Source organism: Dipodomys merriami, unplaced genomic scaffold (assembly GCF_024711535.1).
Source record: "Dipodomys merriami isolate MVZ:Mamm:240054 unplaced genomic scaffold, mDipMer1.0.p SCAF_427, whole genome shotgun sequence".
Taxonomy (NCBI): domain Eukaryota; kingdom Metazoa; phylum Chordata; class Mammalia; order Rodentia; family Heteromyidae; genus Dipodomys; species Dipodomys merriami.
The window spans coordinates 304,079-325,063 of NW_027205904.1; the positions used below are offsets into that span (position 1 = coordinate 304,079).

Here is a 20,985-nt window from a genome sequence, read left to right on the forward strand (position 1 = left end):
CAGGGACTGTCTGTAAGTTTCCAACAGTTAACACAGAAGGAGCCTTTAGGGGAGATGAGTAAAACAGGGCTCAGGAGAAAAAAATAAATAAATAAAGGAGGTTTTGTGTCCAAGGCTGCCAGCTAAGGTTAGGCCCAGCACAGAGTCCTGAGAAACTTGGGGATCACACCAGCCCTCCAGTCCACTTTTACTACCTGCCACAGAGCCAAAAGTTGAGGCAGGAGATTTTCAGAGGCCTGAGCTGGGGCAGGGGCTGGGGGGGGGACAGGGCTGGGCCCTTGGGCATCATCTTTTATCCAGAGCAGAAGGAGCAAGAGGGTCTCAGGTGGCCTGTGGCGTGCTGCTGACAGGGCTCTGCCCTTCTGCCAGCTGGCTGATGTGATCTGGTGCCTGGCAAGGGGCTAGAACAGGGGGTCTCTGGAGGCGATGTAGGAGGGTCCCGGGGTGCCAGGCTTGCGCCGCGCAGGGTCTTGGCAGGGCCTGGCGGGTCAGGCGGCACAGTGCTAGGCGCACAGGGCGTTGGAGGAGCCCGTAGAGGAATGGGTGGACGGCGAAGGCGGAATAGGCCAGCCAGGTGACGGCTGTCTCGGCCTCTGCAGCCCTGGTGACGGGTGCCAGGCACGCAAAACCATAAGGCAACCAACAGGCTGCGAATTGGCCTATGGCTAGGCTGGGAGCCAGAGCCGCTTTCCCCCCGGGCAGGCGCGATCGGAGAGGTGGCAAGAAGGAGAGCCGGCTGTCCAAGGAGTCAGAGCGGAGTCGGGCACCCCCAGGCCTGGGTCCCGGAGGTCTCAGGGTGGCAGCGCGCCGAGCCACCAGGAAAATACTGCCATAGGCCCCCAGCAGCAAGAAGGCTGGCAATGCGAATGCCAGCAGTGCCCAGAGTGGCCGGAAGGGTCCAAGCCCCCCAGCCAACACTGAACACCGGGCTGGTGCAGGGGGCGGGCCGGGAGGGGGGCCCAGCAAAGACAGGACACCCAGGATCCCGGCTGAGGTCCACACGGTGGTGAGCACCAGCCCGGGCCGGGGTCGGATACCCGGATGCAATGGGTGTGCAATGAATCGGTAGCGTGCCAAGGCCAGGGCGGCCACACCCAACGTGCATGCGGGGAGCAGAGCTGCAGAGAGGAAGCGCGCAGCCCGGCACCATGCAGGGCCCAGGGGCATCCGGCCCAGTCCAGACGGTGGTGCTGCCAGCAAGCCCAATGGCATGATGGACGCAGCGGCCAGGAGATCCACCACGCACAGGTGCACGAGATAGAGACCGTCTTGTAATCCTGGGGTTCGCACCACCACGATCAGCAGGGCCCCGTTGCCCAGCAGTGTACCCACCTCCACCAGCACGGCCAGGATGAACCCCATGGAGCCCCCCTCGCTTCCCGCAGGGGTGATCCTCAGCAGCAGTACCGTGCTGTTGGCCATCAGAGCCAGCTGCTCAGCTGCCTGGTCCAAGATTGCAGAAAGCATGCACGCATACAGAAAGCCGGGCGCCGTGGCTCACGCCTGTAATCCTAGCTACTCAAGCAGACTTGAGATCTGAGGATCACGGTTCCAAGCTCAATGCTGGGGCAGAAAAGTCCAGCAGACGCTTATCTCCGATGAACCACCAAAAAAAAAAAAAAAAGTCCCAAAGTGGTAGAACAACCAGCCTGGAAGAAAACCCAAGGACAGTGCCCAGGCCCCGAGTTCAAGTCCCAAGACTGGCACCAAAAAAAAAAAAACAAAAAAAAAAACCCAAGAGCGAGAGAGAAAAGGAAATTTCCATCACCTGTCCCTTTGCTCTTCTAGCTCTTCCTCACCTCATCGGCTATCCGGGAAGGTGGCTTCCATATTTCCAGGCTGTCATCCCCTTTTGGTTTTTGGAGGGGGGGTGTGTGGGGAAGAGCGGGGAGGGGGCCCGTGGAGGCCCGGATGGAAAAATACAAGGCTCAATCTGCTGAGTGTCTCTTCCCCTTGCCCCAGCCCAGCTCTAAGAGCTCAGCGTCTGTGGAGATGGTACTGGCTGTCACTCTGATGGTGGCCTCTGGAGACACAGAGAGCAGCAGGGAGGGAGGGAGGAAGGGAGGGAGGAGGGCGGCCTACCACCAAGCCCACGGGTCCTAGGCAGCTGGCAGCTGGAGACTCTAGCCTAGGGAAAGGGCCTAGCAGGCATGGAACTGGGTTCTGCAGAGTGATCCTTACTTACAGGCCTCAGAATTCTGTTTCCGGCCATTAGTTCCACAGCCTGAGGGTGGAGGGAACTCCCTAAGGTCGCTTACCTTCCGAGTATCCAGTTGCATCTTTTCAGATTCTTTCCCTGTGTTGTTGTTCTTGCTAGACCTCTCTGCAGTGCCCTTTCTGCTTGGCTGTTGAACGACACATAACCCTGCACGTATTGTAATCTGTTGAGGGGGGCTGTGACCCCCTTCGTTGGCCTTCCCTGAGATTCCCTCCTGAAGCTTCCATCTTCTTCCTTGTCCATAGGACGTCTAGCCATAGTTTGCTGTTCGTCTCACCTGTGGAAACCATGTTCCAGGGTCTGTGCATATTCTGTGTTCCCTCTGCCCAGATACCCTTCCCTCACATCTGCCCTTGGCTCCGTGTGTGTGTGTGTGTGTGTGTGTGTGTGTGTGTGTGTGTGTGTGTGTGTGTGTGTGTGTGTGTGTGTGTGTGTGTGTGTGTGTGCTTGAACTCTGGGCCTGGGCACTGTCCCTCAGCTCTTCAGCTCAAGGTGAGCACTCTACCACTTGAGAGCCACAGCGCCATTTCTGGTTTTCTGGGTGGTTCATTGGAGACAAGAATCTCACAGACTTTCCTGCCAAGGTTGGCTTCCAACTGTGATCTTCAGATCTCAGCCTCCTGAGTAGCTGGGAATTACAGGCATGAGCTACCAGCTCTGGACCAGTTACCCACCCCAGGTCTTCCATCTTGGCCCGGGATCGGAGTGGTGTCTTCACCAGCAGCATGTCCTTCTTGGCCTGCGGAATCTCCAGGGAGTTGATGGGCTGAGGTCAGGTTTGGCCAAAGTGGGATGACCGTGTAGAAATGGGAGGAGAGCTTGTCCAGGCCTTGGTTGCGGGGAGGGAGGCTTTTCAAAGGGCATCTAAGGCCTCAAGCCCTTTGTGATCTACTGCCTGCTCAGTTTTCCCAAGGGCATCTTCTTCATGTCTAGACGGATGAAGAAATCGGGCTTTAGATCTAGCGCCCCATTATCCTGGTGTGGGGGGGAGGGTAGGGGAGAGGATGCTACTACTTGAACTAGCTCCTCCTCCTCCTCCTCCTCTTCCTCCTCCTCCTCCTCCTCCTCTTCTCCTTCTTCTCCTTCTTCTCCTCCTTCTCCTTCTTCTCCTTCTTCTTTCTCCTCCTCCTCCTCCTCCTCCTCCTCTTCTCCTTCTTCTCCTTCTTCTCCTCCTTCTTCTCCTCCTTCTTCTCCTTCTTCTTTCTCCTCCTCCTCCTCCTCCTCCTCCTCCTCCTCCTCCTCCTCCTGCTCCTCCTCCTCCTCTTCCTCCTCCTCCTCCTCCTCCTCCTCTTCTCCTTCTTCTCCTTCTTCTCCTCCTTCTTCTCCTCCTCCTCCTCCTCCTCCTCCTGCTCCTCCTCCTCCTCTTCCTCCTCCTCCTCCTCTTCCTCCTCCTCCTTCTCTTCCTCCTTCTGGTGTGGGGCTTGAACTCAGGGCCTGGGCTCTGTCCCTCAGCTCTTCAGCTCAATGCTAGCGCTCTACCACTTGAGCCACAGTGCCACTTCCAGTTTTCTGGAGCTAAGAGTCTCATGGCCTTTCCTGCCCAGGGCTGGCTTTGAACTGTGAACCTCAGATCTCAGCCTCCTGAGTAGCTAGGATGAAAGGTGTGAGCCACCACGCCCAGCTAGAACTTATGATTGTGGCGTCTGCTGTTGGATTGGTTCAAGGTACCATCGTATAATTGTACAGAAGCGAGGTGAGTCAGGAAGGCTGAGGATCTTCATTGTCAAGGACGTGGCTAAGATCTAGCAGAAGGGTCGGAGGGCAGGGATTCTGGAAGAACAGAATTCTGCCTTGGGATGGGGAAGGGTGCTAATTTGAGGAGTCTCATGTGGTGGTGAGCCTTTGGGGGTGGAAAGGGGGTAGCAGAAAGTCAGGCCCCTCCCTCCAGTGGAGAAAGTCTGCCTGGACCAAGCCCAACTCATTTGCATCTGATGAGATGGTTTTTGTTTTTGTTTTTTGGTGCTGGTACTGGGGCTTGAACTCAGGGCCCGGGCACTTGGTTTTGTTTTGTTTTTTTTTTTTCTGCTCAAGGCTGGCTGGTGCTCTACCACTTGAGCCACATCTCTACTTCTGCTTTTTTTTAATGGTTCTCTGGAGATAAGAATCCCACAGAATTTTCCTTCCCCAACTGGCTTTTTGCAGTGTGGTCCTCAGATCTCAGCCCCCTGAGTAGCTGGGATTACAGGCATTGATGCATGGCTAGACCCCCATCTCTGTGGTAGGTCTGTGGAGTTTACTTGGAGATCCTGAGCTCCCCTGACTAGAGCTGGGCTCCTAAGGTGTGTGTGTGTGTGTGTGTGTGTGTGTGTGTGTGTGTGTGTGTGTGTGTGTGTGTGTGTGTGTGTGTGTGTGGTGGGGGTGGGGGGAGGCTTGGGCATAAATAGGGCTGTAGCTCACCTGGGTGTTAGGGTTTTGGTTGAATGGACAGAGGGAGTCCACGTGGATTGTACGGTTCTTGGCAGGTGCAGTCCGAAGGCCCTTGACAGTGGAGCAGAAATTGTCCTCCCCCCCATTGCCTCTTCCTCCTCCTCCTCCTCCCCCTCCTCCTCCTCCTCCCCCTCCTCCTCCTCCTCCCCCTCCCCGTCCCCCTCCCCTTCCTCCTCCTCCTCTCTTCTTCTTCTCCTCCTCCTCCTCCTTCTCTTTTCTTCTTCTTCTTCTTCTTCTTCTTCTTCTTCTTCTTCTTCTTCTTCTTCTTCTTCTTCTTCTTCTTCTTCTTCTTCTTCTCCTCCTCCTCCTCCTCCTCCTCCTCCTCCTCCTCCTCCTCCTCCTCCCCGTCCCCCTCCCCTTCCTCCTCCTCCTCTCTTCTTCTTCTCCTCCTCCTCCTCCTCCTCCTTCTCTTTTCTTCTTCTTCTTCTTCTTCTTCTTCTTCTTCTTCTTCTTCTTCTTCTTCTTCTTCTTCTGCTGCTGCTGCTGCTGCTGCTGCTGCTGCTGCTGCTGCTGCTGCTGCTGCTGCTGCTGCTGCTGCCCCATGGCCTTCTGTTTTGGAGCCATGGCTTTCCCTTAGATTGGGGGTGATGAGGGGGTGGGGGAGAGGGGCCTCTTCATGAAGCTACCACCAACTTGACCCACCCCAGCCTTGCCCTTTTTTGGGGGGGGGTAGCAGGTGTGTGTGTGGAGAAGAGTTTTCTCTACTTCCTGCTACCTAGATCCACCCCTTTTCCAGCCCTCTGTGCCCCAGATCTACTCCTTTCTCCAAGTCAGAAGCATCAGGTCAGGACCCATCCAGTCTTCCCATTCAATCAAGAAAGAAGAGGCTGTCTCCCTTCTCCTCCTCCAGATTTCCAGGGTGCCCTGAAATGGGAGGAAAAGTGAAAGGAGAATCTTCCCTAGGCACTACCTCCTCCTCCCTGTTCCAGCCAGACACTCCCTCTTTTGTCAGGAAAGCTTGGGGACCTGGCTTGGTTGCTGGGCTGAGTCATGCCAGCCATGGGGAGATAGGCAGTACTTCTGGGTCAGATCGCCTTTTCCTAACCTACTTAAGAGATCTGGGGTGCCGGGCAAGGTTCCAGTGTGTTGGCTTGGTCCTGCAGAATGGCTATGGACAATCTCACAGGACAACTCACTGGGAGAGAGAGAGAGAGAGAGAGAGAGAGAGAGAGAGAGAGAGAGAGAGAGAGAGAGAGAGAGAGAGAGAGAGAGAGAGAGAGAGAGAAAGAGACACGGGGGGGGCGGGGAGAAACTGCTGTGTGCACCTCCCAAAGGGTCTGAAATCCTTCTCTAGCAACTTCCCACCCAACTTTTTGAGGCTGGGCTCAAAGAGGGAGTTCCCCAGAATGGGGAGGAAGAGGATCAGGAGGAGGATCAGGAGAAGGAGAGGAAGAGCTTGAGAGGGACAATGACCAGGGTGTAGAATTCCAGCTATTTGGCCACTAGTGGGGTGAGTCAGAGGCCCAGGCAGCCAGGCCCAAGTTGGTGGCCTGGTCCACAGATGAAGGGACACAGCGTGGACATCTCCAAGGCCCAGGGCCGCTCCTGATGTTGCTGGTCAGTCCACTGCGTAGCAATCATTTCCCAATGACCTTGGCCTTCAGGTAGGGATTCTGGGTGGCCTCATTCCCTGGATCTCCATCCCCCCCCATCCCCCTGCCCCCCCCATCCCGTCCCCCCCTTTTCCCTGGTCCCCGCCCTACAACACTTGGAAACTTGGAAACCCGCATCTCTGCGGCCTCCCAGCGGCCGCAGGGCGCAAGAGAAGAGAGTCTGGATCCAGGCTGCCAAGTCAGGCAGACGCACCACGCATGCGCCTCGGGGCTCCAGACGGAAGCGCTTGGGGAGAGGCTTTCCAGGGAGCCTATCAGAACGCCGGTGGGCGTGGCCTCACGCGTCTGTCCTATGAGAGCTGGGGGTGTGGCCGAATCGGCTGGAAGACCCAATGGAGATGAAGGAGGCGGGACCCGATGGAGCGTGGGAGCCAATCAGGGCGCGGGGTCTTGCCATGCGGCCCGACGCGCAGCGGCCGCGTGAGTGCTCTGGCAGTGGCGGCGGCGCGCTGAGGCTGGGCGCATCATGTCTGCGGCGGCTGCAGCTCGGAAGCGGGGACGGTCGGGCTCGGGGGTGGGGGCCGCTGCGGGGGCCGGCAAACGGCGGAGAAAGGTGAGCATCCGATGCTCTCCTAGGGCTGGTGTGGATCTTGGATCTCGTTTCCCGGGGCAGGCTGCTGGCCTTGGGGTCGGGGCCTCCTCCTGTTGGCCTCACTTGGCCCCGGGCCCGATCTTGGAACTGTGATCTTGGGGATCACAGTCATGAGCAGCCATGGCTTTGGGGGGGGGGTCCCTGGGTCGATTCCGGGGTGGCCCACGACAGGGACGCATGTAATTTCCCAGGCCGAGTCTGCCGGGGACCGGGGCAAAGCCAAGGCCAAGGGTGGCGGCAGGATGAATGAAGAGATCTCCAGCGACTCCGAGACCGAGAGGTGAGCTGCTGCTGTTTGTCACCTGGTGCCAGGGGAAACTGAGGCCCAGGATGGTGAAATGGTGAGGCGGGACAGAGCTGGGCAGAGTGTGGGATTCTCTCTGGCCTTTATAGTGTCCAGAGTGTGGCTCTTGTTATTTATTTTTTTTAAATCTCCCCTTCCTACACATACATCCAGTCCCGGGACTTGAACTCAGGACCTGGGGGCGCAGTCCCTGAGCTTCTTTGGCTCAGGGCTGGCACTCGACGGCTTGAGCCCCAGAGCCACTTCTGGCTTTTTCTGTGTATGTGGTACTACGCAAGCACTCTACCACTAAGCCACCTTCGCAACCCTTTTGTTGTTTTCCTGAAGTGGCACAATTCCTAGGTTTTTGTGTGTGTGTCTCTCTCTTTTCTTTTAGACAGGGTCTTGTTCTGTAGCCTAGGCTGCCTTTACATTCATGAGCTTCCTGTCTTAGCTTCCCCCAGGCTGGGATGATAGGTAGCAACCACCATGTCTAGCGATTCTTGGGTTGTTGAGACAGGGTCTCAGCTGTGTTATCCTGAATGGCCTGGAGACCTGGATGAAGTCATCTTCCCACATCAGCTTCCTAAATAGGTGAAAATAGGGGAATGTGACATTGTCCATTGCATCCTTTCTGCCCTTTCCCATGCCAGGCACTGGCTTTACTATTGGGAACAGAGATGAACAGACACATGAAGAGGAAATGTGTTGGCTGGGCTCCGGTAACTCCCACCTGTAATCCTAGTGGTGAGAATTGCTGGATGAGCCCCTTAAACTCCCCTCTCCCTCCCTGCCTAAAGCCTGGCTCCGAAGAGGACAGAGGAGGAGGAGGAGGAGGAGGAGCTGGAGGAGACCGCACAGGAGAAGAAGCTGCGCTTGGCCAAACTCTACCTTGAACAGCTCAGGCAGCAAGGTGAGTCCTGAGAACTGAGGATCCTGGTTTGAAACCCGCCCATTCCATAAAGAGACTCTTTATTTGCCATTAAACCAGCAAAAGGCTCAAGTTCAGATAGTGCTAGACTTGAACAAAAAGGCTAAGGGAAGCTGGAGGCTGGTGGCTCAGACCTGTCATCCTAGCTACTCAGGAGGCTGAGATCTGAGAATGGAGGTTCCAAGTCTGTGAGCCTCTTTTATCTCCAAAAATAAAGCTAAGGGACAGTGCCTACACCCTGAGTTCAAGCCCTAGTTAAAAAAATCCTTCCCCTTTACCACAGTAGCCTGAACTTCCTGCATGCCACAGCCATGTATTTGAGACCCAGCCTGGGGTGGGGTTAAGAAAGGCAAGAGAGACCCCCCCCCCTCCAGCCTTGGATTACATAGACTGGTGTGTATTTGCACAGAGGAGGAGAAGGCCGAGGCCCGGGAGTTTGAGGAGGACCAGGTGGCTGGGCGTCTGAAGGAGGATGTGGTAAGTGTTGGGGGGGCGGAAGGGAGGATAGGTTGGGGAAGGTTGGGAGAGGGGCTTGGTCCCACTCTCCTGGACCTCAACTCCTCGTCTCTCTCCATGTAGCTTGAACAGAGAGGAAGACTGCAGAAGTGCGTGGCACGGGAGGTAAGAGAGGGAAGAGCTTGGTAGGGGACACTGGGCTTATGGGGTCTTTGCTCTGCTACACAGCAAACGCATGAGCAGATATGGTGGAGTTAAAGGTCATTTTTTATGTGTGTGTTTTTGCACGTAGGGAGAGGGAGCGTGGCTAGCATTAGGACTTGAACTCAGGGCTAGGGCCCTATCCCTTATTCACTCAAGGCTGGTGCTCTACCACTTGAGCCACACCTTCGCTTCTGGCTTTTTGAGGGTTCCTTGAAGATAAGTCTCACGGACTTCCCTGGCCTGGGCTGGCTTCAAATCTGGATCCTCAGATCTCAGCCTCCTGAGTAGCTAGGATGACAGGCGTGAGCCACCAGCTCCTAACAGGGTTTAAGAGCCATATGCAGTAGCCTCCCCCCCCCTTTTTTTTTAACCAGTCCTGGGGCTTGAACTCAGGGCCTAGGTTAGCACTCTACTACTTGAGCCACAGCGTCACTTCCAGCTTTTTCTGTGTTATGTGGCACTGAGGAATCGAACCCAGAGCTCCACGCATGCTAGGCAAGCACTCTACCACTGAGCCACCTTCCCAGCCCCAGCCACCCATCCTTTATACCTATCCAGATCCAGACCCCAGACCCTGCTGCCATTCGAGTGCTGCGAGGTCACCAGCTCTCCATTACGTGTTTGGTGGTTACCCCTGATGACTCGGCCATCTTCTCTGCTGCCAAAGACTGCACCATCATTAAGTGTGAGTGACGGCTTGTGTGGGGTATCTGGAGGGGGGGGGTTGGTCTGAGGAGAGGGGGCCTCGTCTTGACACACTGAACTGTGATAAGGAAAGCATGTAGAGGTAGATTTGCTACCAAAAGAGCCGTGGTGGCTTACACCTGTCACCCTAGCTACTCAGGAGGCTGAGATGTGAGGATCATGGTTCAAAGCCAGCCCAGGCAGAAAAGGCCCCATGAGACTCTTATCTCCAATGATCCACCAGAAAACCAGAAATGGCACTGTGGCTCAAAGTGGTAGAGCGCTCTCCTTGAGCTGAAGAGCTGAGGAACAGCACCCATGCCCCATGTTCATGTCCTGCCCAGGCTGGCTTCTAACCTTGATCCTCAGATTTCAGCCTCCTGAGTAACTAGAATGATAAGAGCAGCTTCATTTTCTTTTTAACTTTTCCCTTTTGTTTTTCTTCCCCTTCTCTTTTTTTTCCCTTCTCAAGAGTGGAGAGTGTGCTCTACCACTTGAGCCAAAGCGCTACTTATGGGTTTTTTGGTGGTTCATTGGAGATCAGAGTCTCATGAACTTTCCTGCCTGGGCTGGCTTTGAACTGTGATCTTCAGATCTCAGCCTCCTTAGTAGCTAGGATGACAGGTGTGAGTCACCGGCGCCCTACTCCTAAGCTTTCTTTTTGCTCAAGGCTAGCACTTTACCACTTGAGCCACAGCGCTCACTTGCAGCTTTTTCTGTTTTAAGTGGCGCTGAGGTAATCGAACCCAGGGCTTCAGGCATGCTAGGCAAGCACTCTACCACTAGGCCACCTTCCCAGCCCAGTGTAGAGCATTTTCTATAATCCAATTTCTACATTTATCCCTTGATAAAGGGATAGAGCTTTTTCCACCATCCCTTCTTGCTCTCCCAGATTTCCCATCTCTCTCTCTCTCTCTCTCTGTCTCTCCTCTGGGTTGTTAGGGAGCGTGGAGAGTGGACGGAAGTTGCACGTGATACCTCGAGCCAAGAAGGGTACAGAAGGGCAGCCAACTGGGCACAGTACCCATGTCCTGTGTATGGCCATCTCCTCCGATGGCAAGTACCTGGTAAGGCTGAGTTGGCACTGGGCATGTGGGGGGGGGCCAGGTGGGGAGAGGGGTGCTATGTACCTGTGGCCATTTTGTCCTGATCCCCACAGGCTTCTGGTGACCGCAGCAAACTCATCTTCATTTGGGAGGCCCAGAGCTGTCGTCACCTGTATACCTTCACAGGGCACCGGGACGCTGTGTCGGTGAGGATCTGGGGCCTTGCTTGGAGGGTGTTTAGTGGGGGACAGACTTCGGTTCCCATTCTCTGAGGGTTTTTGTAACTTCTTGTTGGTTGTGGGTTCTTGAACTCTGGGCCTGGGCGCTGTCCCTCAGCTCTTCAGCTCAGGGAGAGCGCTCTGCCACTTGAGCCACAGCGCCACGTCTGGTTTTCTGAGTGGTTCATTGGAGATCAGAGACTCATGGACTTTCCTGCCCAGACTGGCTTTGAACCACGATCCTCAGATCTCAGCCTCCTGAGTAGCTAGGATGACAAGGCGTGAGCCACTGGTGCCTGGCTTAGGCTGGCTTTGAACCGCGATCCTCAGATCTCGGCCTCCTGAGTAGCTAGGATGACAGGTGTGAGCCACACTGGCCCCTTCTGTCATTCCTTTGTCCCCACTCCCCCAGGGTCTGGCGTTCCGCAGGGGCACCCACCAGCTCTACAGCACGTCCCACGACCGCTCGGTGAAGGTGTGGAATGTGGCCGAGAACTCCTACGTGGAGACGCTGTGCGTGCAGGGCCGGGGGGGGGGGGGCAGAGGGAGCGTGGCTGGGCGGGCCTGGGTCTCAGCAGCATGACCTCTCCTCCTCTGCCCTCCCTGCTCCCCAGCTTCGGGCACCAGGATGCCGTGGCCGCACTGGACGCCTTGAGCCGGGAATGCTGCGTGACCGCCGGGGGCCGGGATGGGACCGTGCGCGTGTGGAAGATCCCCGAAGAGTCGCAACTCGTCTTTTATGGCCACCAGTAAGGTGGCCTGCCGCACCAGATGGGTTCTTGGGGGTGCAGGGCTGGGCCACGCCCCCTCAACGGCCTCTCTTCCCCAGGGGCTCCATCGACTGTGTCCACCTGATCAACGAGGAGCATATGGTGTCGGGCGCTGATGATGGGTAAGGGCTGGCTTTTGGGTAGGGCACCGGCCGCTCACGCCTGTCATCCTAGCTACTCAGGAGGCTGAGATCTGAGGATCGTGGTTTAAAGCCAGCCTAGGCAGGAAAGTCCGTGAGACTCTGATCTCCAATAAACCACAAGAAAAGAAGTGGCGCTGTGGCTCAAGTGGTAGAGCGCTTGCTTTGAGCTGAAGAGCTCAGGGACAGCGCCCAGGCCCAGAGTTCAAGCCCTACAACCGACAAAAAACACAACCAAACTGGCTCTTGGATGTCTGACCACTTGGGTTAGTCCTGAACTTGCTTTGTGTCATTTCCCCACTGTGGGAGCATGAGTAGTTTGATCTCTCTCGCTCCGTGCCTCTCTCTCTGTCCTGTCCCTCCTCCGCCACCCACTGATCGCCCTCCCACCCCCAGCTCTGTGGCCCTGTGGGGTCTCTCCAAGAAGCGGCCGCTCGCCCTGCAGCGGGAAGCTCACGGGATACGGGGTGAGCCTGGGCTGGAGCAGCCCTACTGGGTGTCTTCAGTGACTGCGCTGCTCAACACAGACCTCGTAGCTACAGGCTCCCATGACTCCCGTGTGCGTCTTTGGCAGTGCGGGGAAGGCTTCCGGCGATTGGACCACGTGTGTGACATCCCATTGGTGAGCAGGCCTTGATCTGACCTCTTGGTACCGCCCCCCCCCCCCCCCCCCCCCCCCGCCCTGGGAGCCCTGACAGGGATTTTGGACGACCAAGATCTTGGACGGTGGGCGATGTTGGGGGACACTGGTGGATTGGGGTGTTGGGATATCTCACCCCATCCTTTTTTATTTTTCCCCCATAGGTGGGCTTTATCAACAGCCTCAAGTTTTCCAGCACTGGGGACTTTTTGGTGGCTGGAGTGGGCCAGGAACACAGGTTTGTGATTTTTCCCTCCTTCCTTCTCTGCTCCTGACCCTGGATTGGGGGTTCAAGGCTGGGCAGCCCATGGAATAGGAAGAGAAAAGATCGTTGGCATTGGGTAGGAGTTGGGATAGTCCTGGGGCTTGAACTCAGGGCCTGGGCACTGTCCCTGAGCTGCTTTTTGCTCAAGGCTAGCACTCTACCACTTGAGCCACAGCGTCACTTTTGGCTCTTTGGTTATTTATTGGGATAAGAGTCTCCCAAACCGGGCTGGGAAGGTGGCTCCGTGGTAAGAGTGCTCACCCAGCATGCATGAAGCCCTGGGTTTGACACAGAAAAAAAGCCGGAAGTGGTGCTGTGGCTCAAGTGGTAGAGGGCTAGCCTGGAGCAAAAAGCAGCTTAGGGATAGTACATGGGCCCTGAGTTCAAGCCCTAGGACTGGCAAAAAAAAAAAAAAAGGCTCAGAAACTTTTCCTGCCCAGGCTGGACTCAAACCATGATCCTCAGATCTCAGCCTCCCAAGTAGCTAGGATGACAGGCCTGAGCTGCTGCTGTCCAGCTTACCTATCCCTTTCACCTCCTGCAGGCTTGGCCGATGGTGGCGACTCAAAGAAGCCCGGAACTCAGTGTGCATCATCCCCCTCCGCAGGACCTCCGTGCCCCCAGCCGCCGGCTCCTGACACCCTGTACCTCCTTATTTAAGTCCTGCCCAGGCCCTGCCCCTACTGTTTGTATTAAACGCCTCCCATTCTGAGGCCTTGTCTCTTGAAGCTTCTGGAAGGGAGAGGTGGTAGCAGGTGAATTGCGTTGGGGAAGGGCAGAGCTCTAATAGATTTTCAGCCCTCTGCTAGTCTCCGGGCCTTTAGTCTTTTCCAAAAGCACTTGCGGTGGCCAGGCGCTGGTGGCCCACACCTGTCATCCTAGCTACTCAGGAGGCTGAGATCTGAGGATCGCAGTTCAAAGCCAGCCCGGGCAAGGAAAGCCAGTGAGACTCTTATCTACCACCAGAAGACCAGAAGTGGCGCTGGGGCCCAAGTGGTAGAGCGCTCTCCTTGAGCTGAAGAGCTGAGGGACAGCGCCCAGGCCCAGAGTTCAAGCCCCATGATAGACAAAAAGGAACTCGGGGTGATCTCTCAGCTGGCTCCTCCCAGCTTCCTGTCCCCCCTCAGTGCTTGTCCTTCCATTCCCCCAGCCAAGAAGCCACAATTGTTTGTGTCACAGCTGGCACCTCACAGGGCAGGGGGGGGTGGGCAGAGGGTGCCCATGGGATCAAGCTGATGACAACTGGTCTACCTAGGGAACTGCTCCCTTCCTCACCCCTACCTCCCCCCCCCCCAAGGTGAGAGTCTGGTGGGGTTCACTGTGTGGGGACAAGGTCAGAATTGGGAAGTTCCCTGTCCTAATACTGAATGACAGCCAGGGTGAATCCTAGATCAGAGCCAAGGACCCTGCTTAGAAAATGTGTCAGAGAAATGCTTTCCTCCTGACCACCAGTTAGGCAGTCACTCCTGATGTAGGGTAAAGCCCCAGAGAGGAGGGAGAGGAGGGGTGGGCTGAGGCTCTTTGGTTTCTGTGGGACAATGAGCAGGTTGTGTGTGTGTGGAGGGAGAGGAGACAATGAACAGGGTGTGTGTGTGTGTGTCTGTGTTCATGTTCGCACATGCATGCATGCTGGTCCTGGGGCTTGAACTCAGGACAATGAATAGGGGTGTGTGTGTGTGTGTGTGTGTGTGTGTATGTGTTCATGTTCGCACATGCATGCATGCTGGTCCTGGGGCTTGAACTCAGGGCCTGGGCACTGTTCCTGAGCTTTTGCTCAAGACTAGTAGCTCTACCACTTGAGCCTTGAACACTACTTTTGGTTTTCTTGTGGTTTATTGGCAATAAGAGTCTCACAGACTTTGCTGCCCAGGCTGACTTTGAACCAAGATCCTCAGTTTTCAGCTTCCTGAGTAGCTAGGATGACAGGCATGAGCCACCGGTGCCCAGCTTGGCTTTTTCTGTTTATATAGTACTGAGGAATCAAACTCAAGGTTTCATTTATGCTAGGCAAGCACTCTACCACTAAGCCAATGTGAGATTTCCCGTAAAAAAAAAAAAAAAAAACTGGACTAGGAATGTAAAAAAACAAACAACTGGGAATGTGGCTTAGTGGTACAGTGCTTGTCTAGCATGCATGAAGCCCTGGGTTCAGTTCCTCAGTCCCACACACAGAAAAAGCTGAAGTGGTGCTGTGGCTCAAGCGGTAAGAGCGCTAGTCTTTAAAACAGTATATGAGTACAAGGTGTCTGACAACATTGTTATCCACCTCTCCTAACCCATCCCTTCTCTCACTTTTTTTCTTTAATTTCACAGTGGAATGGTCATACTTAAAGTCACAAACACATTTTAACCTTCACAAGGCAAATTGTCATTATCATGTTCTACACAGTTGGTGACTTCTATAAGCTTTGACAATACTAATTATTTCTTCCCCATCAGGTGATGTTTCCATTTCTTTCCTTTTGCTTAGTGTAGTCTGTTCCGTTTTTTCCTCTCATTCCTCCCTTCCCATCGCTGTCTTTGGGTTGCTTAGTTCTTTTCCTTCTATGTCCAGTGCAGCTGTTGGGCCCCTTTGTTGTGTGTAATTCTGTTTCCCACTTATTCTGTTTCTTCTTCTTTGCGTGCATTTCTCTACCATATATATATATATATATATATATATATATATATATATATATATTTATGGGTCAAGAACATGGAGTCATTTAGCAATGATACGACAAAACGAATGGCTGTCCTTTGTTTCTTGAGTCCTGTTTGTCATATCTTCGTGCATTTTGGCTTTAGCATGCACATATCAGGGAGACCATATGCTGTTTGTTTCTTTTTTTTTTTTTGCCAGTCCTGGGGCCTGAACTCTGGGCCTAGGCACTGTCCCTCAGCTCTTTAGCTTAAGGCTAGCGCTCTACCACTTGAGCCATAGCGCCATTTCTGGCTTTTTCTGCTTATGTGGTGCTGAGGAATGGAACCCAGGGCCTCAGGCATGCAAGGCAAGCGCTCTACCACTGAGCCACCTTCCCAGCCCCCTGTTTGTCTCTTTGTTCTTGGCTTACTTGGCTCAAAATAATTTAGAGCACTAGTCTTGAGCAAAAGGAGGCTCAGGGACAGCGCCCAGGCCCAGAGTTCAAGCCCCATAACTGGACCCCCTCCAAAAAAAAAAAAAAAAAAAAAAGAATCTCAATGGACTTGGCTGCCCAGGCTGGCTTTGAACCGCCAGAGCTTAGCTAGAGGCTGACAGAGGGCCTGGGACCCTCCTCTCCACCTGACCCGGAGCTGATCATGTATGGTGACACTTGGGACAGCTGCTAGCTCTTCTCCATCAGCTCCTTTGTCCCGCCTCTTCCGGTCTAATTCACCAATCACAGTTCTGTTGCATTTCCAGGCCCCTCCCCTCTTTAATTTCCCCAACCCTCTATCTGGTTGCTGTCCAGTTCTTAGTGCTGAACTCCATCTCTACAAAGCCCAGTCACTTCCTGCTCACCTCTCCCCCTTCCCCCCCCCCACCTTGTACGGGGACATTGGGCACTGTAAGAGTAAATAAAGACAGGCCCTGCCCCCAAGGAATGGGGGAATGGTCTTTAGAAATCTCTAGGGAAGCAATCTGGCTCAATTTTACATAATCAAATCCATCCGTTCATTCAGTGAGCAGTTCTTTTAGTGTTTGCTAGGTGCAGAGTTTAACTTGTAGAGACAAGAATGAGGAAAATCAGGACTGGAAATATGGCTCAAGTGGAAGAGTGCCAGCATTAGCAAAAAAGTTTAAGGGACAAACTGGTCCTTATGGGCTCACACCTGGAATTCTAGCTACTCAGGAGCTGAGATCTGAGGATTGAGGTTCAAAGCCAGCCCAGGCAGGAAAGTCTGTGAGACTCTTACTAATCCCAGAAAAAGCTGGAAGTGGTGCTGTGGCTCCAAGTAGTAGAGCACTAGCCTTGAGCAAAAGAAGCTCAGGGACAGCGCCCAGGCCCTGAGTTCAAACCCTAGGACTGGCAAAAAAAAAAAAAAGGGACAGTGTCCAGTCCTTGAGTCCATACCCCAGTACTAGCACTACTAGTATTACTGCAGAAGAGTACCTGCCTATCAGTCATGAGGCCTTGAGTTCAAACACAGTAATGCTAGAGGGGAAAAAATATCTTGGATATACTTCCTTATCAGTAATATGTTATTATTTTTAATAGTAATATTATGTAATATCTTAATGTAATTATGTAATATCTAAGTTATAAAGGCACTGAACATCACTAAATCAATTCCCTATTAATGGATATTAAAATTTTGCCATTAAAAGCTATTACCAATGACTGGCTACCTTTTTTTTTTTTCTTTTGTCAGTTCTGAGACTTGAACTCAGGGCCTGGGCTGCTTTTATTTATTTCCTTGTCGATCATGGGGCTTGAACTCTGGGTGCTATCCCTGAGCGTTTCAGCCCAAGGTGAGTGCTGTACCACTTGAGCAACAGTGCTACTTCTGGCTTTCTGGTGGTTCATTGGAGATCAGAGTCCCACGGACTTTCCTGCCTGGGCTGGCTTTGAACCATGATCCTCAGATCTCAGCCTCCTGAGTAGCTAGGATGACAGGTGTGAGCCACTGGCCCCTGGCCTTTGAACTTCTTTTACTCAAGACTAGAACTCTACCACTTGAGCCACAGCACCACTTCTGGTTTTTCTGTGTATATGTACTGAGGAATTGAACACAGGGCTTCATGCATGCTAGGCAAGCACTCTACCATTGAGCCACATTCCCAGCCCTGGCTATCTTTATATACCTTCAACTCAATGGACTGATACTTCTGGTAACTTGGCTTTCAGGCCAAATCTTTGCCCATTTATGGTAGAAAAGAATGAGTAATTGTTATTTTTCCCCCCTTGGGAGCCATCTTGATGTTCTTTTTTTTTTTGTTTGTTTGGTCCAGTCGTGGGGCCTGAACTCTGGGCCTGGGCGCTGTCCCTCAGCTCTTCAGCTCAAGGCTAGCGCTCTACCCCTTGAGCCACAGCGCCACTTCTGGCTTTTTTTCTTTTTTGCTTATGTGGTGCTGGGGAATGGAACCCAGGGCCTCAGGCATGCAAGGCAAGCGCTCTACCACTGAGCCACCTTCCCAGAGCCCCCGTCTTGGTGTTCTGTGTCATAGTTGTTCTTATGACATCATGGGTCTCCTTGCTCTCCTCTCTCTCCGTCCCGTGCCAAGACTAAAGGAACAGAAACCCGAGGGGATTTGAACCATCTATGCCCATTACACGTGTGACCAATGGTGAGTGAGGGAGAGGCAGACTTAGCAGCTTTGGGGAGAGAGAGAGAGGGCTTTGTGAAGCCCTGGGAGGGAGCTGGGGATGTGATGGAGGTAGACAATGGCCTCACTATTCCCCCCACACACACACAACTATTGATTGTAGGGGGTAGGTCAACTTGAAAGAAAAGATGTTAATGAACCTTCTCAGCAGGAAGAGTCAACTGGTCTACCCTCCATACCCAAAGCCTCAGAGAAGCAGTTGAAGGTAGGAGGAGCCATGGCTCTGGGGCCGTGGAGTTTGTGCCTGATGCCCTTTGCATGGTCCTGAGCTAACAACAGAAATAAACAAACACAGGCTGGGCGCTGGTGGCTCACATCTGTCAATCTAGTTACTCAGGAGGCTGAGATCTGAGGATCACGGTTCAAAGCCAGTCCGGGCAGGAAAGTCTGTGAGACTCTGATCTCCAATGAACCACCAGAAAACTGGAAGTGGCGCTGTGGCTCAAGTGGTAGAGCGCTAAGCTTGAGCTGAAGAGCTGAGGGACAGCGCCCAGGCCCAGAGTTCAAGCCCCACAACTGACCAAATGAAAAAGAAATACCCCAGGTATGTTTCTTTCTTCTTTTTCTTTTTGGTGGCAGTCCTGGGGGCTTGAACTCAGGAGCCTCGGCACTGTCCCTGAGCTCTTATGCTCAAGCCTAGAGCTCTATCACGTGAGTCACAGCTTCATTTCCACCTTTTTCTTGCTGCTTCATTGGAGAGAAGAGTCTCATGGGCTTTCCATCCCTGTGGGGCTGGCTTTGAACCATGATCCTCAGATCTCAGCCTCCTGAGTCGCTAGGATGACAGGCGTGAGCCACCGGCGCTGGGCTTGTCTCTCTCTCTCTCTCTCTCTTCTTCTTCTTGCAAGTACCCAGAGGAGCAGGAAGAAAATACACCAGTGGTAAAGATTCAGGCTTGGTGGAGGGGGGTCCTGGTCTGCCGGACGCTACTACATGCAGCACTCAGGGCCTGGATTATCCAGAGCTGGTGGCGGATGGTGCTGTTGAAACTCACGGAGAAGAGGCGACAGGTGATCCTGAGGACATTCTCTCGGGAGGAGTGGGCAGCGGTCAAGCTACAGTCGTGGGTCCGCATGTGGAGTGTCTGCCAGCGCTATCGTCGGCTGCTCCAGGCTGTACGCATCATCCAGGCCTATTGGAGGTGTCATGCCTATGCATCTCGGGGTGCCATCAAAGGTCACTATCGGATCTCGGACAATCATCTGCAGCTCAAGTTGGAGATCTTGCTGGGTTCGGGGTCTTGCATGGTGTCTGAGTGTATTCCCCTCCCCATAAAGCAGTGAAGGGGGCATTTTGTAGACTTTTGTTTCACAAGTGTCAAGGCAGAGTAAGTCATAGGAAAGACTTAGCATCCCGCGCAGTACCAGCTCTGAGGAACTGGGCCACGCTGGGATTCTATCTTCTTGCCCTGCTAGGGCTAAATCTTCCTCCTTTGCTTCTCCTCCTGTTCCTTTCTTCCTTCTTCCTATTCTCCCCTGCCCCTTTTTTTCTTTGCTGCTGCTGTTGGTTGTGGGGCTTGAACTCTGGGCGCTGTCCCTCAGCTCTTCTGCTCAAAGCTAGCGCTCTACCGCTTTGAGTCACAGCGCCACTTCCGGTTTTCTAGTGGTTCATTGGAGATGAGAGTCTCACCGCCTTTCCTGCCCAGGCTGGCTTTGAACCAAGATCCTTAGAGCTCAGCTTTCTGTGTAGCCAAGACTATAGGCATGAGCTATCAACCTCTATCTTCCTTTTTGTGCTAGTACGAAGGATTTAGAATTTTCCTTTGGGTTTTTCCCCCCCCTTAAGGCTGGTGCTCTACCACTTGAGCCACATTTCCACTCTGATTTTTTGTCAGTCATGAGGCTTGAACTCTGGGCCTGGGTGCTGTCCCTCAGCTCTTCTGCTCAAGGTGAGAACGCTCTACCACTTGAGCCACAGCGCCACTTCTGGCTTTTTCTGCTTATGTGGTGCTGAGGAATCGAACCCAGGGCCTCATGCATGCAAGGCAAGCGCTCTACCACTGAGCCACCTTCCCAGCCCCCACTTCTGATTTTTTGTCTGCTGGTTAATTGGAGAGAAGAATCCTCTCAGAGTTTTCAGCCCAGGCTGACTTTGAACTTCCATCCTCAGATCTCAGCCTCCTGAGTAGCAAGGATTGGAGGTATGAACCACCAGTGCCTGGCTTCCTGTATACATTTTCTTGTTTGATTTTCAGAGATGTCTTAGGCAGGAGTAACAGGGCCTGTTACACTCCTACTAAGATATTGCTGACGCACTGAGACCCGTCCTCCTCCTCCCCGCTCTCTTGCCCCCCCCCCACTCTGAAATCTATGGGTAAGGATTGTGGTGCTCACCAGTAGACTAAGGGAGAAGTCGTCAACAAAAATGAGCTCCCAATCGGTCTCACTGCTGTCATCCTAGCTACTCAGGAGGCTGAGATTCTGAGGATTGTGGTTCGAAGCCAGCCTAAGCAGGAAAGTCCACGATACACTTGCGCTAATTAGCCACACTTGTTTCTAACTAATCCTCCACAAAGACAAAAGGCGCTGTTGGCTCAAAATGGTAAAGTGCTAACCTTGAGCAAAAGAAGTGCGGAGACAATACACAGGCTCTGAGTTCAAGCCCAAGGACAGACACACACACAAAAATAATACAAATAGATGCAGTGACTAGCAGATAGAACATTCAAAGTGTGCATGAAGCCAGGCTCCCGTGGCTCACGCCTGTCATCCTAGCTGCTCAGCAGGCTGAGATCTGAGGATCGAGGTTCAAAGCCAGCCTGGGCAGGAAATTCCATGAGACTCTGATCTCCAATGAACCACCAGAAAACCGGAAGTGGCGCTGTGGCTCAAGTGGTAGAGTGCTCACCTTGAGCTGAAGAGCTGAGGGACAGCGCCCAGGCCCAGAGTTCAAGCCCCACAACTGACAAAAAAAGTGTCCTTGACAAAGATGAAGGCAACCAGCCACTGGGTTTAAAGCATGAATGAATTTCCCAGAGCCTAAGGGGACTCATGTGACCTCAGAAGATGAAGAAAACCAGATAGGGTGCCACAGATCACAGCACAATGTCATAACTGATCAAATACTTAGGCAGTTCAAGAGGAAACGAAATCAACAAATTACATACAAGGGAATAAGTTGACATCCACCTTTTCACCACTGTGAACAAGAACAGGGAAACACCCCAGCTTCTGAAAATAAAATCTGAGCCCCAATAGTTAGTTACTTTTTT

The 20,985-nt window shown here is 53.4% G+C and overlaps 2 protein-coding genes and 1 long non-coding RNA gene across 3 annotated transcripts; 2 read left to right on the forward strand and 1 right to left on the reverse strand.

The window, feature by feature from the left end:
• Positions 1–321: 321 nt before the first annotated feature.
• Positions 322–5,188, reverse strand: LOC138807688 (G-protein coupled receptor 62-like). Its single transcript, XM_069993470.1, has 5 exons — positions 5,121–5,188; positions 3,111–3,147; positions 2,889–2,984; positions 2,259–2,345; positions 322–1,443 (listed from the first exon to the last, which is right to left on the reverse strand). The coding sequence occupies exons 1-5, from the start codon at positions 5,186–5,188 to the stop codon at positions 322–324; spliced, it is 1,410 nt and encodes a 469-aa protein (XP_069849571.1).
• A 1,536-nt stretch (positions 5,189–6,724) lies between these two features.
• On the forward strand, positions 6,725–13,290 carry LOC138807671 (U3 small nucleolar RNA-interacting protein 2-like). Its single transcript, XM_069993438.1, has 14 exons — positions 6,725–6,811; positions 7,042–7,130; positions 7,934–8,046; positions 8,474–8,541; positions 8,644–8,685; positions 9,283–9,409; positions 10,351–10,475; positions 10,568–10,660; positions 11,085–11,185; positions 11,287–11,421; positions 11,502–11,564; positions 11,979–12,204; positions 12,387–12,460; positions 13,032–13,290. The coding sequence occupies exons 1-14, from the start codon at positions 6,725–6,727 to the stop codon at positions 13,123–13,125; spliced, it is 1,437 nt and encodes a 478-aa protein (XP_069849539.1). The 3' UTR covers positions 13,126–13,290.
• Positions 13,291–17,666: 4,376 nt separating this feature from the next.
• LOC138807690 (uncharacterized) lies at positions 17,667–19,055 on the forward strand. The gene is made up of 3 exons (XR_011366235.1): positions 17,667–17,735; positions 17,878–17,979; positions 18,623–19,055. It is a non-coding gene; the product is annotated as an uncharacterized lncRNA (long non-coding RNA).
• Positions 19,056–20,985: the final 1,930 nt, after the last annotated feature.